The sequence below is a fragment of the Sabethes cyaneus genome, chromosome 2 (genome assembly GCF_943734655.1).
Source record: "Sabethes cyaneus chromosome 2, idSabCyanKW18_F2, whole genome shotgun sequence".
NCBI classification, from domain to species: domain Eukaryota; kingdom Metazoa; phylum Arthropoda; class Insecta; order Diptera; family Culicidae; genus Sabethes; species Sabethes cyaneus.
The window spans coordinates 114,023,603-114,036,717 of record NC_071354.1 but is presented as its reverse complement, the minus strand read 5'-3'; the positions used below and the strand labels follow the sequence as shown (position 1 = coordinate 114,036,717).

Genomic DNA, 13,115 nt, shown 5'->3' with positions numbered 1-13,115 from the left:
CACGTACATACATACATACATACATATATATATATACATACATACATACATACATACATACATACATACATACATACATACGTACGTACATACATACATACATACATACATACATACATACATACATACATACATACATACATACATACATACATACATACATACATACATACATACATACATACATACATACATACATACATACATACATACATACATACATACATACATACATACATACATACATACATACATACATACATACATACATACATACATACATACATACATACATACATACATACATACATACATACATACATACATACATATATACATACATACATACATGCATGCATACATACATACATACATGCATACATACATACATACATACATACATACATACATACATACATACATACATACATACATACATACATACATACATACATACATACATACATACATACATACATACATACATACATACATACATACATACACACATACATACATTGAATACAATCAACATTTGATTGATGTTTTTTGATTTCACACGTTTTAACGGTTTAATATACGGTGCTCAAGTGTTAAAGTTTGAATAACTTTTGAATGAACCGTCCGATTTTAAATAACTCGGTTTCGTTTGATAGATCTCAGCAGTAATTTGCATATAATAATAAAATGCGTAATGTTTTACATTGAATTGATGTTTATATGTTTCAAAAATATGTTTTAAATACTATTATTTCACATTTCTTTATGTAACTTTCAAACTACAAGGCCAATCGTCATGAAATTTGGGAGTTAAGGGTTTGCAAGACTCCTCTTTCATATGCAATCAATTTTGTTCAAATCGGTTAAGGGACCTGTGAGATAATGAAGTCCCATATTTTTCGTATTTTTATACATAACTTTTGAACTAAAAGTCCGATCAAAATGAAATTCAATAGCAACCTATGGGACTCCTAGACCTTTCATTTGACACTATGAACATTAAAATCGGTCCAGCCATCTCCGAGAAAAGTGAGTGAGATTGAAAGCGTTACATACCCACGCACACACACACACACATACATACACACACACAGAAAATGCTCAGTTTTCGAAACTGAGTCGAATGGTATATGACATTCGGCCCGCAGGACCTTCTTTCCATTTCCGGTTTTCCAAGTGATTTCTATACCTTTATACTATATATTTATATAGTAGAAAGGCAAAACGTACAATAGATTTTTTTTTGAATAGTTTACGTGATACTCATTCTAGCTTTTACACGATGTGACATTACAAGACACTGTCTTAAGTTACGAATAACAAAGACCAATAATAATATTAACTTTTATATAACGAAGCATTTACAGCATTTGAATATCGACTCATCACTCAGTTCCTTAAAAATCCACTTTGCTGCGCCAATTTTCCAACGGCGATATTTACGTTGCCAGAAATTGCGTTTACGTTTCAAAAAGGCGCAGGTGCCGGGTAGTCCACGGAGGGGATGCTGGTTCCTTCACAAGCGGTATATGTGCGCTCAGCCATTGGTACAGGATGTCACAAAACAGCCTAGCCTCTAGCCATATCATCGACGTTGTCATGCTCAGTCAAAAACTCCCAATTTACGCTCGTAAAATAATCCGTAAAAGCTACAAAATCAGTTAGTGTTAGTTAGTTAGTGCACTCTTTTCTACTGGCAAACATTGCCGAACACGACTAGGATTAATATTGCCATCCGTAAACAAAGCAATGGTTAAAGGAGGGTGATGGCGATCGACGGGCGATACCAGAGGAGCGACACAAACATCTGTTTCGCATCGCCGTTCGGAAGTGCAAAAAACCAAGTCCAGTATGCGGTCTAGATGATTGCGATGATTATTTACCTAACGAAGATTTAAAGGTCCATACCATCGACAAGCGCAGTAGCAGCAGCAGATAGATGCGATGAACTGGTGTACTGTGAATCATCGTTGCTATTGCTCCAGACAATACGTGGTTGGTTGGTTGGTCACCGCAAATCAAAACAACTTCTTCTTTTGTTGACTCGTTGCTGCACAATTCGGAAATCGAAGCAATATGCCCGTCAATGACACTAACCAGCTGCCGTTTCTCGGGTGCAATATATATGCCACAGATTAAAAGCTTTGTACCACGCACCGTAGCACGCACACACACTTGCTCCAAGCAATGGCCATTCACAGTTTCGACAGCAAAGCTATGATGTTCCTCCGCAACAGCAATCAAAACACCACCAAAGCTTGTCTTATCACTGTTATGCCGATTGCGATCACATGAGAGCGATTCACCGTATTAAAAGCCGCGTTGTATCAACCCGTAAAAAGAATAGAAAATTTAGAATGCGCGTTAATTACAAATTACCCTACAGAAGTCACGAAAGACCCAAACTGTTAAAGTGACTACCAAAAAAAAACAATTATTTTTATACAAAATTTTGTATTTATGTCTAATAATTCTGGTTTGCTTCTCGGTTTTTAAAATCAATTGATGAGACAAAAACAAGAAAAATAATATTTTTTGAAACGATGATTCTACAATTGATGAAGGGACGGTAAGGGAAAGCAAATGAAGAAGGATTTTTTGAGAATGGAGGGGAAGAGTGGAAAGGAAGGGGGGGGGGATAATAGGTAGTTACGCTTAACAAGTTGTCGTTGTGACCCCTATCTTTTGTCCAATGCTGGAAAGTGCATGGGTCGAACCAAGCTATAATCAGAGATTATAACCGGATTTGAACCCACAACACCTGCCAGGGCGTGTTGCTCGCTGGTACCCGTGTACCTTCGAACCATAGAGGCGCTGGACAAAAGAAGTCTGCACAACCCCCCTTAATAACCGTAGCGACATGGGTTGGGCTATTTTTAGACACAAATTGTGCCTCTTCCTCCACCTACTGCAGAAACCACCGACCGAGTTTTAATCTAACTTGTTTTTTACTTTCAGGACGACGACACTATGCAGGCCCTTATGACTTGCAAGGTACTGCGTGTGACGTTGTTCGTCCGTAAGCAAGTTAGTCCGCGTCTTCTCAGCGCGGGTTTTCGGAGAAAGGCTCCGTTTCTATGAAATTGACCAAACTCATGATTTTTAGTCATGACCTTGAAATGCGGTCAGGCATATATTAATATTTTTTGAACCGATGATTCTACAATTGATGAAGGGACGGTAAGGGAAAGTAAATGAAGAAAGATTTTTTAAGAATGGAGGGTAAGAGTGGAAAGGAAGAGGGGGGGGGGGGTAATAGGTAGCTACGCTTAACAAGTTGTCGTTGTGACTCCTATCTTTTGTCCAATGCTGGAAGGTGCATGGGTCGAACCAAGCTATAATCAGAGATTATAACCGGATTTGAACCCACAACACCTGCCAGGGCGTGTGGCTCGCTGGTACCCGTGTACCTTTGAACCATAGAGGCGCTGGACAAAAGAAGTTAAGCATAGCTACCTATTACCCCCCCCCCCCCCCCCCCAATTTCTTTCCACTCTTCCCCTCCATTCTCAAAAAATCCTTCTTCATTTTCTTTCCCTTACCGTCCCTTCATCAATTGTAGAATCATCGTTTCAAAAAATATTAATATATGCCTGACCACATTTTACGGTTGTTAAGTAGATAGATAAGTCCCCTCGTACCTGAACTAATCTAGATAAGTTTCTTGTATCTTGAGTTTATAATATTATGTTGTATCAATTGTATTTCCGGTTTATATTCTATAAAAGAGATTGCGTTGAGTGGTTCGACCTCTTTCACCTTTCGGATGTCGAAGAATAAAGTATAGTTAAAAAGTACAAAGTGTTTTATTGAATAGAGCGATAATTATCATTGGCGACGAGAAAAGTGCAACAAAAGTTGCGGAAAGCGCGTGTGTAGGAAATCGTCTTATCGTATATAGAAGAGTGAGCGGAGCACGTGTTCGTGAGTATTGTTCGAATCATCGTTGCGGCTATGGCGACTAAAGCGGAACATGGAGAGGCTTCTGCAGTGCAGACCATGAAGCTAATCGAGAATCTGGAGAACTTTGTTCCAAGTACAGACTTTGATGACTACTTGGAGAGAGCGGAAAACATTTTCGAATTGAACGATATCAAGGATAACACGTTCAAACGGAAGCTGATCGTGCACTATATCGGGTGGCCGGCGATGAAAAAGCTTCAGCAATTATTGTATCCTCAAACACACAAAGAGGTAACGTATGAGAAGGTGATCGAAAAATTAAAAACTTACTTCAGTCCGAAGAAAAACCGTATAGCTCAATCGGTGGAGTTCTTCAAACGAAATCAGAAGGAATTCGAAAAAGTAGCAGATTTTGCAGTTGAACTGCAAGCACTCTCAAAGCACTGCGAATTTGGTCAATTCCTCGACAACGCGCTGAGGGATAAGTTTATAGCCGGCCTGTGGAACGCCAAAATCCAAGGCCAGCTATTAAACAGTACGGACGATACCACGTTTGAAAAAGCAGTAACCGTAGCAAATAACCTTGAGCAGATTGAAGCTGACATGATGAAGATGAAGACCAGACAGGAATATACCAATCGGATCAACGCTGGACAGTACACAAGACCAGGTCGTTCAAAAACACGTGGTCAGGATGAATGTCAACGCGACTATGGGAGCTCGGCGAGACGGTCCCAATCCAGAAAGAACACGAACAGACGCGGCAGGAAAGAGATCACTTGCTACGCTTGCGGTAAGAAGGGGCATTTTGCCAGGAACTATTGGGGAAAACGAAATATGAACAGACTGATGAGCGCCGACGACGACGCCGGTCTGGTGGAGAGCGACAATGAAGTCCACCACGTGGCCAATCATCCCTTGTTTCGAAAGATATGACTAAATGCAAAGTGGTTTAATTTCGAGATCGACTCAGGAGCAACGTACACAGTTATGAGCAAGTATGATTATTTAGACAAATCAGGGTGTCGACTCAAATCAAAAAATAAAATTCCCTGACTTTCCCTGATTTTCCCTGATGTTTCAAATATTTTTCCCTGACCCTCAAAACTCGAATATCAAGCTTATTTGGGCGATTTTTGGCTTAAGTTTTTAACCCTTTAGCATGGCTTATGCGAGCTACTGAAACTACTAACTAAAGCTAGATTTCTTCATGATTTAAGAACATGTATCAAAGATTCTTAACCTATTTCTTACCAGCGTTTCGAAAACGCCCTTTTCTATCGAGTCTAGGGACAGTTATGTTTGAGGTATCAACTTGAATCCAAAGAAACAAAGATTGAGAAATAATCTAATTGACCTGTTTTTGCACAAAGCTTAGATGTTACATACAACAAAATTACAGCCGTGTAAACATATCAAATCTTGCTAATTTTCAGTCAGCTCAAACTAGTAACTTTGCCGCTGGAAGGTGGACACATGTCTGCGAGTTTTCAGTTAAACTAAAACAAAATTTTCCTGGAAGTTTCAGCTTGTTATCTTTGCTGCAAAAAGTATGGGGTAAAGAGATGATTCCTCAAAGATTGGTACAAAAATGTGCGTTTTGCTGGCTTCGAGGTACGGCAAAACTTTAGCTAGATATATTGTTAGAAAATGTCCAAATGGCAAATATTTTAACCCTCAATGGTGGACAGTATACGAAGTTAAGACTAAAGCTGTGTGTCATGATTTCGGATTGCAACTATCGAGACTTGAGAGCAACATTGACTCGAAGGTAGTTCGGTGGCCGGCCGTTCGGTCCGATGACCGTATATGGGTGTTGAGAATTAAGGCAAATTCTTCAACTACAGCTTCATCAACGTATAGTCACCAACAAATCATAAATTCGATGATACTAGGGACGAATTGAACCGCCCAGTTAGCTTCGAGGTACGATACTGATCTAACAGCCAGTCTCGGCTAGCCGGTTTTTGTTAGATAGAATCAGTAGGATGGTTGCACTGACCCCGTAATTTTCCTGTACTCTAACAGCCGGCTGCGAAGTCTATCGATAAAGAAGGATAATGTCTAGTGACGGTTAATGCTCAAGACTTTGCTTTGCTTTGCTAGGGACGAATTCTATGACAGGTTCGAAAGGATTTATGGGGTGTGCACGACTTGAAAATTCAAGACTCTAGCTCCCAGATTGATCCTGTTTAACGGTCAATACTTTTTGGAAGTCACAATATACAGTCTTTTCTTAGCGACTTTGACCACTATCTCGTCGTAAAATCCACGCAAGGTTATCGAAATCGGCGAAGGCTCGCACTGAGAGGATGTTGCATTTCAACATCTAGCGGTTTACGGCATATGACGTTACAGTAGAGTAGACCAGAAAGCTTGATCAACGAATCGCAGAACAGTATGACGAAAAGAAATAAGACGTAACTAGGCTATGGAGGATCCGCTATGGCGCCAACAACTACGAGGGAAGTGATAGGCACGACGTGGGGAAGACAATCACCCTTATTCTGCGAGTCACGTGACTCAATACGTGTAACAGCTTGTTTGATGTCGAATGCCAGAAAACGACAGATGAGAAGAACCAGGCCAAGAGTCGCATGCTCACTGCGGATCACGTCAGAACAGAGAAACATGTAAGCTTTCTGCGTATTACTTAACCAGCTGAACCAGTCCCGAAGGTTGCCAACTCGCATAAACGCAAATTCTATAGAACGTTAATGTTCCGGTAACCCTTAACGGACATGAATCATGAACACTGAAGGAAGATGATCAATGCTTGGGGCTTCTGAGTGTAAAATTCTGCAATTGGTGAAAACGCTGTAGATCGCGTGTAAATAACAGTCTGTATCCCGCTTTGTGCTCTTGATGTCTGCACCGTGAAGTGCGTGAGGCCTGCCGATTTCGAGCACTACAGCGAGTAAAGTCTGACAATTTAACGGCGCAAAATAAATAAAAAATTTACGGCAAACTGAAAGATAATCGAATCGCCACTAGACATGTAACAAGTTTTAATTCAACCGATCAATCTGCGTATATTTTACACGAAAATTGATTTGATTCCAAAGTTGATCAACAATATTGCCGGGTAAACAAAATTTCCCTGATTGAATTTCGAAATTCCCTGATATTCCCTGATTTCCCTGATCCAAAAATGAATTCCCTGATATTCCCTGATTTTCCAGGTTTTTCCAGGAAATCGACACCCTGCAAATTTACCGATTTGCGACTTCGACGAAGAGAAGTTAAGTTAAAAGTGATTACTGGAAGCATTTTGAAGATCGCTGGATCGATTCAAGTTGAGGTTAGTTGTGATAATAGGCGATCGTTCATGGGGTCGATTCGATCGATCGTTATGGGTCTGGATTGGTTAGCTATTTTATATCCCGAATGACGGAACTTTTTTGTACACGAGTTAGCTGATTACTCGAATATGAGTGTATCTGGTAGTGACCAGAAGTGTGAGCGAGAGAAAAGCAAATTAACTGTGGTATTGTGTACCAAGTACCGGGAGCTTTTTACAGATAGTCTACAGCAGCCGGTAGAAGGATTTGAAGCTAGCATCCGCGTAAGAGACCATGCGTCTCCCATTTTCTATAAGCCATATGAGGTACCGTTTTCTCTCAGAGACAAAGTCTCAGGGGAGTTGGATAGATTAGTGAGCGAAAATATTCCCAAACCGGTGCGCCATAGTGACTGGGCATCACCAATCGTAGTGGTTCCTAAGACTGATGGTAGCGTGAGGATCTGTATGGATTGTAAGGTAACAGTGAACAAGGTTATTTGCAACGAGCATTATCCGTTGCCTAACATTAGCGATGTATTCGCCAAATTAAGTGGGTATAAGTATTTTGCTACATTGGATCTCCAGGGGGCGTACATGCAGATAAAGGTCAGGGATGAGTCGCAGAAATATTTAGTCGTAAATACACACAAAGGCTTGTACGCATATACGAGATTGCCGTTTGGAATTTCGAGCGCGGCATCGACCTTCCAGCGAATTATGGACGAAATCCTAGCAGGCATAGAGCGTGTAGAGTGTTATCTTGACGACATTCTGATTGGGAGCAAGACCACTGAAGGGTTAATTGCAGCCGTTTATAAAGTACTTGATCAGTTGCAAAAGCATAAAGTAAAGGTCAATATGCACAAAAGTGAGTTTTTGGTGCAAGAAATTCGGTATTTGGAGCATAAGGTGTCAGAAAAAGGTCTCAGTCCATCTGACGAGAAAACAAAAGCAATCGATGAGGCCCCACGTCCTCAAGATGTTTCGCAGCTAACATCGTTTCTAGGTATGATTAACTATTATTCGAAGTTTATCCCGAACTTGTCTGTGAAACTAAGTCCACTGTATGCCCTGCTAAAGAAAAACGTACGCTTTCAGTGGAATGAACAGTGTGAACGAGTGTTCGGTGAATGTAAGAAGCTTTTGCTCAGCTACAACCTGCTCGAATTGTATAACCCTGAGTTACCTATTTTGATTATATGTGATGCTAGTTCAAACAGGGTGGGAGCAGTGTTGTGCCACAAGCCGTTAGCCAGCATTTCTAACTTTAAAAAAGGCATTCCGTCACTAACCGTAACGCGGTTGCAGAAGTACGTGCACATGTTATCTATTTTTGATTTCGATATTGAGTATCAACCGGGTTCAAAATTCTCGAACGCAGATGCCTTGAGTAGGTTGCCGGTTCAAAGCGAGACAGGGATAGAGGATGTCGCTGACCTTCGATGGGTGAGCGACGAGGTGGAAGTTGTCGATCTAGAGATGATCGGTCGGGCCACTCAGGAGGATCCAAGAATGAGAGAGCTTTTTCGTTGTGTGAGAGACGGATGGAAGGAGAATGCAGTTCCAGGAGATTTGAAATTCTATTTTTCGAATCAGAGCTCTTTATAGCTGTACATGAACTGTGTGATGTATTGGGAGAGAATAGTTGTTCCAAAGTCTTGTCGAAGACGTATTTTAGAGTTGTTGCATGGATGCCATTTAGGTGTTGTTCGCATGAAACAGGCAGCTCGAAGATTTGTGTTTTGGCAAGGGTTGGACAAAGAAATCGAGGAGTTCGTCCAGCAATGTGAGGTATGCAGTATGGATAGATCCATCAAGAAAAAGTTTTCAGAATGGCCTAAAGCTTTCCGTCCCTTTGGTCGAATACATTTGGACTTTTTCTACTTAGCCGGAAAGACATTTTTGATTTTGATAGATGCTCATTCTAAGTGGATGGACATTACCATGATGCAAAAGACAGACGCAGAGGCATTAATCAACGTGCTTAACTCAGTGTTCAAAATTTTTGGTATTTGTGATACTATAGTGAGCGATAATGGTCCTCCATTTTCTAGCAACTCATTTTCTAAGTACGCGAAAGTTATGAAAATCGAATTATTGAAAAGTCCTGCTTACTCTCCAGAAAGCAACGGACTTGCAGAGAGGGCAGTGCAGACTGCTAAGAGTGGTATTAGAAAATTATTAGTTGATCCGAAGTTTAGCCACATGAAATTGTATGAGGTCATACATATTTTTATTCAGCTATCGTAATAGTTATAGTCAGGCTATAAATTGTACTCCTGCTAGTAAGGTTTTTTCATTTACACCAAAAACGGAGCTTGATTCAAGTTTAAAGCCACATGAAGAAAAATTAAAGAAAAGATTTACTTTTGAGTTGGATGTTAAAGATAAAATCTATGATAAAATGAAAGATAAAGCCAGATACAAAGAAGGGGATCTGGTATGGTATAAAAGTGAAGTGAGATCTATGAGATCATGGCTCGAAGCGAAAGTAGTAGGAATCAATAGTCCTAATATATTTTATATTGATATTAATGGAGCTGTTAAATTAGCTAGTAGAAACCAGTTAAAACCTAGAATAGTAAAGAGAGATGATTATATATACCCAAAAATTGTAAATGAAAAAGTTCAAGTGAGGACACGTGTTCAACCTAGGCACTCACGAGCTTTTAGTGCTGATTCACCCAGAAGACAAAAATCCCCTGATGAGCCTAAACGAAGTGTAAGTGTCGAATCGCCATCAGTGGAAATTCGCAGGAGTAAGAGAGCAATAAAGAAACCAGAAAGGTATGGCTCTGGTTTACAATGAAATTATTTAAAACTGAATTGAAGCAGGGAGGTGTTAAGTAGATAGCTAAGTCCCCTCGTACCTGAACTAATCTAGATAAGTTTCTTGTATCTTGAGTTTATATAATTATGTTGTATCAATTGTATTTCCAGTTTATATTCTATAAAAGAGATTGCGTTGAGCGGTTCGACCTCTTTCACGTTTCGGATGTCGAAGAATAAAGTACAGTTAAAAAGTGCAAAGTGTGTTATTGAATAGAGCGATAATTATCAAAGGTCATGACTAAAAATCACGAGTTTGGTCAAGAAAAATAATCTTTTCAGCATGGAATACGTGCGTTTAATAGATTTCAAACAACAAGGTGAAGCGAAAAATATATTATAAGATGGTAAATGACACTTACCTAAAAAAGAAGCAGTTTCCATTTTAACACTTGGATTTTTATTTCCCAATGCTTCTAAAATATCCTCTTGCATGACATCCAACGTGACAGAAAGATATATTGCATCGATTGCGTCTCTTAATGCAGTTACTACATTAGTTTTTTTCTCTTTAAATTTCTCAAAAATGACCGGAATGCATGCCTAGAAAACAAATGATTTAAACCACGTCCACATTTTTATATATAGATTTTGAAATACCCCAGCATATGGGTTGAATTTTTTACCCAAACCTTTCGCCAGCATTGCTATGCATTTAGTACCAGCGGCTACCAAAACCACATTAGTATCTTTTGCCACAACTTTCTTGAGAGCTCGAACAATGTCTCCATAATCGCCTGACTGAAGCTTAGGGTTCTGCAGCAAAACTTCCAATGCTTCAAGCGATTCTTTTCTTTCTTGCCATTTTTTTGCTTCTAGTTTTTCGTAGAAGTCTTTGGGTAACTTAGATAGAATATCCACCGGATCTATTAAATCCATTGGATCAATCTGCTCTGCTTCATCTGCCTCATCGTCTATGGCACCATCACCAACATTACAGTTCGTGGCAACCGCTGCTAACATTTGTTTCTCCTGTTGTGACCGCAAATATCTCGTAGGGATTGCTTTACTATTACAAACCTTTGCAAATTCAGTTTCCAGCTCAGTTAATAGAACTGCAGGGAGAGAAGCAATTTGTGACTTGAAGGAAGCGCCAACCCAACGATAGATTTCTATTGTAAGAGACTTTGATTCATCCCGAACTAATTTATCTCGATCACTTAATAAAGCAGGAAGCCTCTTCACAATCGATTTGATATTAACTACTTTACTACCAAATTCTCTCAAAGCTAGGGTAATAGTAGCAACGCAAGATGACACAATTTTAGGATTTTTCAACTCCGCTCCTTTTAACAATTCTTCCAAAACAACATCCTGTTTTTCAATTTCGATATACATCAGCGTTATTTGAACTGCTAAATCCTTTGTCTTAGCTTTGGGTGCTCCTATGCACTTCGTAATGATACCACTCATAACTTCACCAACTGTTTTTCCAGCGTTTCCGCTGTTTTCAATGAAAACCAAAGCTGCCTCTAAACCTTTTTCCTGCGCGATTGCATTGCTATCGACAACAAATTTTTTTATAAGTCCCAGATATTTGTTCCATTCAGAAGATTTTTCGTCGTCGATTGCACGGAAGAGCTTTGCTGCTTCTTCGTAGCCATCTACACGGGCTTTCCATAACTTATGTACACAGCGTTCGTCCACCGATAACTTTTTGTACTCGCTATCCTCTTCCATTATTTTAACAGGAAACAATACTCAATAAGATAGTCCTGAAATTAGAATAAATGCTGTTTAGTGCAAAACCTCAGAGTAAATATTGATCAGTATGATTCAAGATGTTGTACAGATCACTGACAAATTATGAAGACTCCTGCTTTTGAGCAGCTAGAACATTTTTACCTTTGTTATACTATAACAAAGGTTTAAAAATTGGTGGAAAAACACCAAATCGAACCGAGGCCCGGAGGGCCGAGTCACATATACCAATCGATAGGGTTCGACGAACTGGGCAATGTCTGTGTGTGTATGTATGTATGTGTGTGTGTGCGCTTCATTTTCTATCGCCTGTTTTTCGGAGATGGCTGAATCAATTCGTTCGATTTTACTTTTGTTTGAAAGGTACTATTGCCTAGTGTATCACTATTGAGTCGTTTCATGGTCCGACTTTTTGTTTAAAAGTTATGAGTAAAACCCGATTTAATCCACCTAGTGGTGAAAGGAACCTTTGTTATACGGTCTTACTTGCTATTTGAGATAGAAATCGACACGTCTTCGGAGTATAATTCATGTATTGGTTAACGTTACGTACTGCGTTGCTTTACATAAAATTTTTGAAAATTGAATAAGTTTGCAAAATGTGAACAAAATATGACCACTTATAAATTTTGATAGATCCTTTTTTCATGAAAGTGCTGAATAAAGATAAGTAAGTTGTTAATAATTTGAGTAAGTGCAAGTAAAAGTAAGTTGTAAGAGCAAATATTATTCTTTAACATATACATTGCGTAGTAAAGGTCTAGTTTATAGATTTTTGAACTATGCATAATTTCCTGTAATGCCTATTTGATTCACACCAATAAAGTTTTCCAGAATAAATTTCATCAATTTTTATTAACCTTCGGCTACTCACACTGTTGTATTTTGTATAACCGTGTAAGTTTTTGAACGCCACATTGTTATAAAGTTACTATTCGTTGTGTAACTAACGTATATTCTTCAATAAACTTGTTATGAGCAAAATTTCATAATTATTCAATGCATTAATACTTTAAATTGTTGGGAATATAGATCAGCATAAACCGACATCACAGAAATGAAGCAAGCAGCATGTGAGGTGTACCGGAATTGGCCCAACTGGAATTTTCTCTCGTTTCTTCATATGGAAAAATGGTGTCTATATGCATCAAAAAGAAAAGAGCTAAAATAAAAAACTAATTTCACTAATTCAAATACAATAAATAAGATTTTTCTAGCTTCGCTGAAGAGATAGAGGGTTACTGTCTTCAGCAAAATTTCTTGTAATAATATGCTCTAAAACTTTGCAGAACACATCAATGTGTTATATTGAAACTGAAGAAAAATATTTTTTTTATTTCACTTTTAGGGGGATTAATCAAAATTTAAATTGCACCAGACGATAGAATTTTCAATTTCA

General features: G+C 38.9%; 1 protein-coding gene across 1 annotated transcript in view; it reads right to left on the bottom strand.

Moving 5' to 3' along the window:
- The window catches only part of LOC128734832 (protein mini spindles), a 234,428-nt gene that overhangs the window by 132,561 nt on the left and 88,752 nt on the right, over window positions 1–13,115 (bottom strand). Inside the window, exons 2-3 of the mRNA XM_053829197.1 lie at window positions 10,616–11,730; window positions 10,378–10,558 (exon numbers count right to left, since the gene is read on the bottom strand). Coding sequence (XP_053685172.1) covers window positions 10,378–10,558; window positions 10,616–11,695 — 1,261 coding nt within the window. The 5' untranslated portion in view covers window positions 11,696–11,730. The remainder of the gene's footprint in view (window positions 1–10,377; window positions 10,559–10,615; window positions 11,731–13,115) is intronic.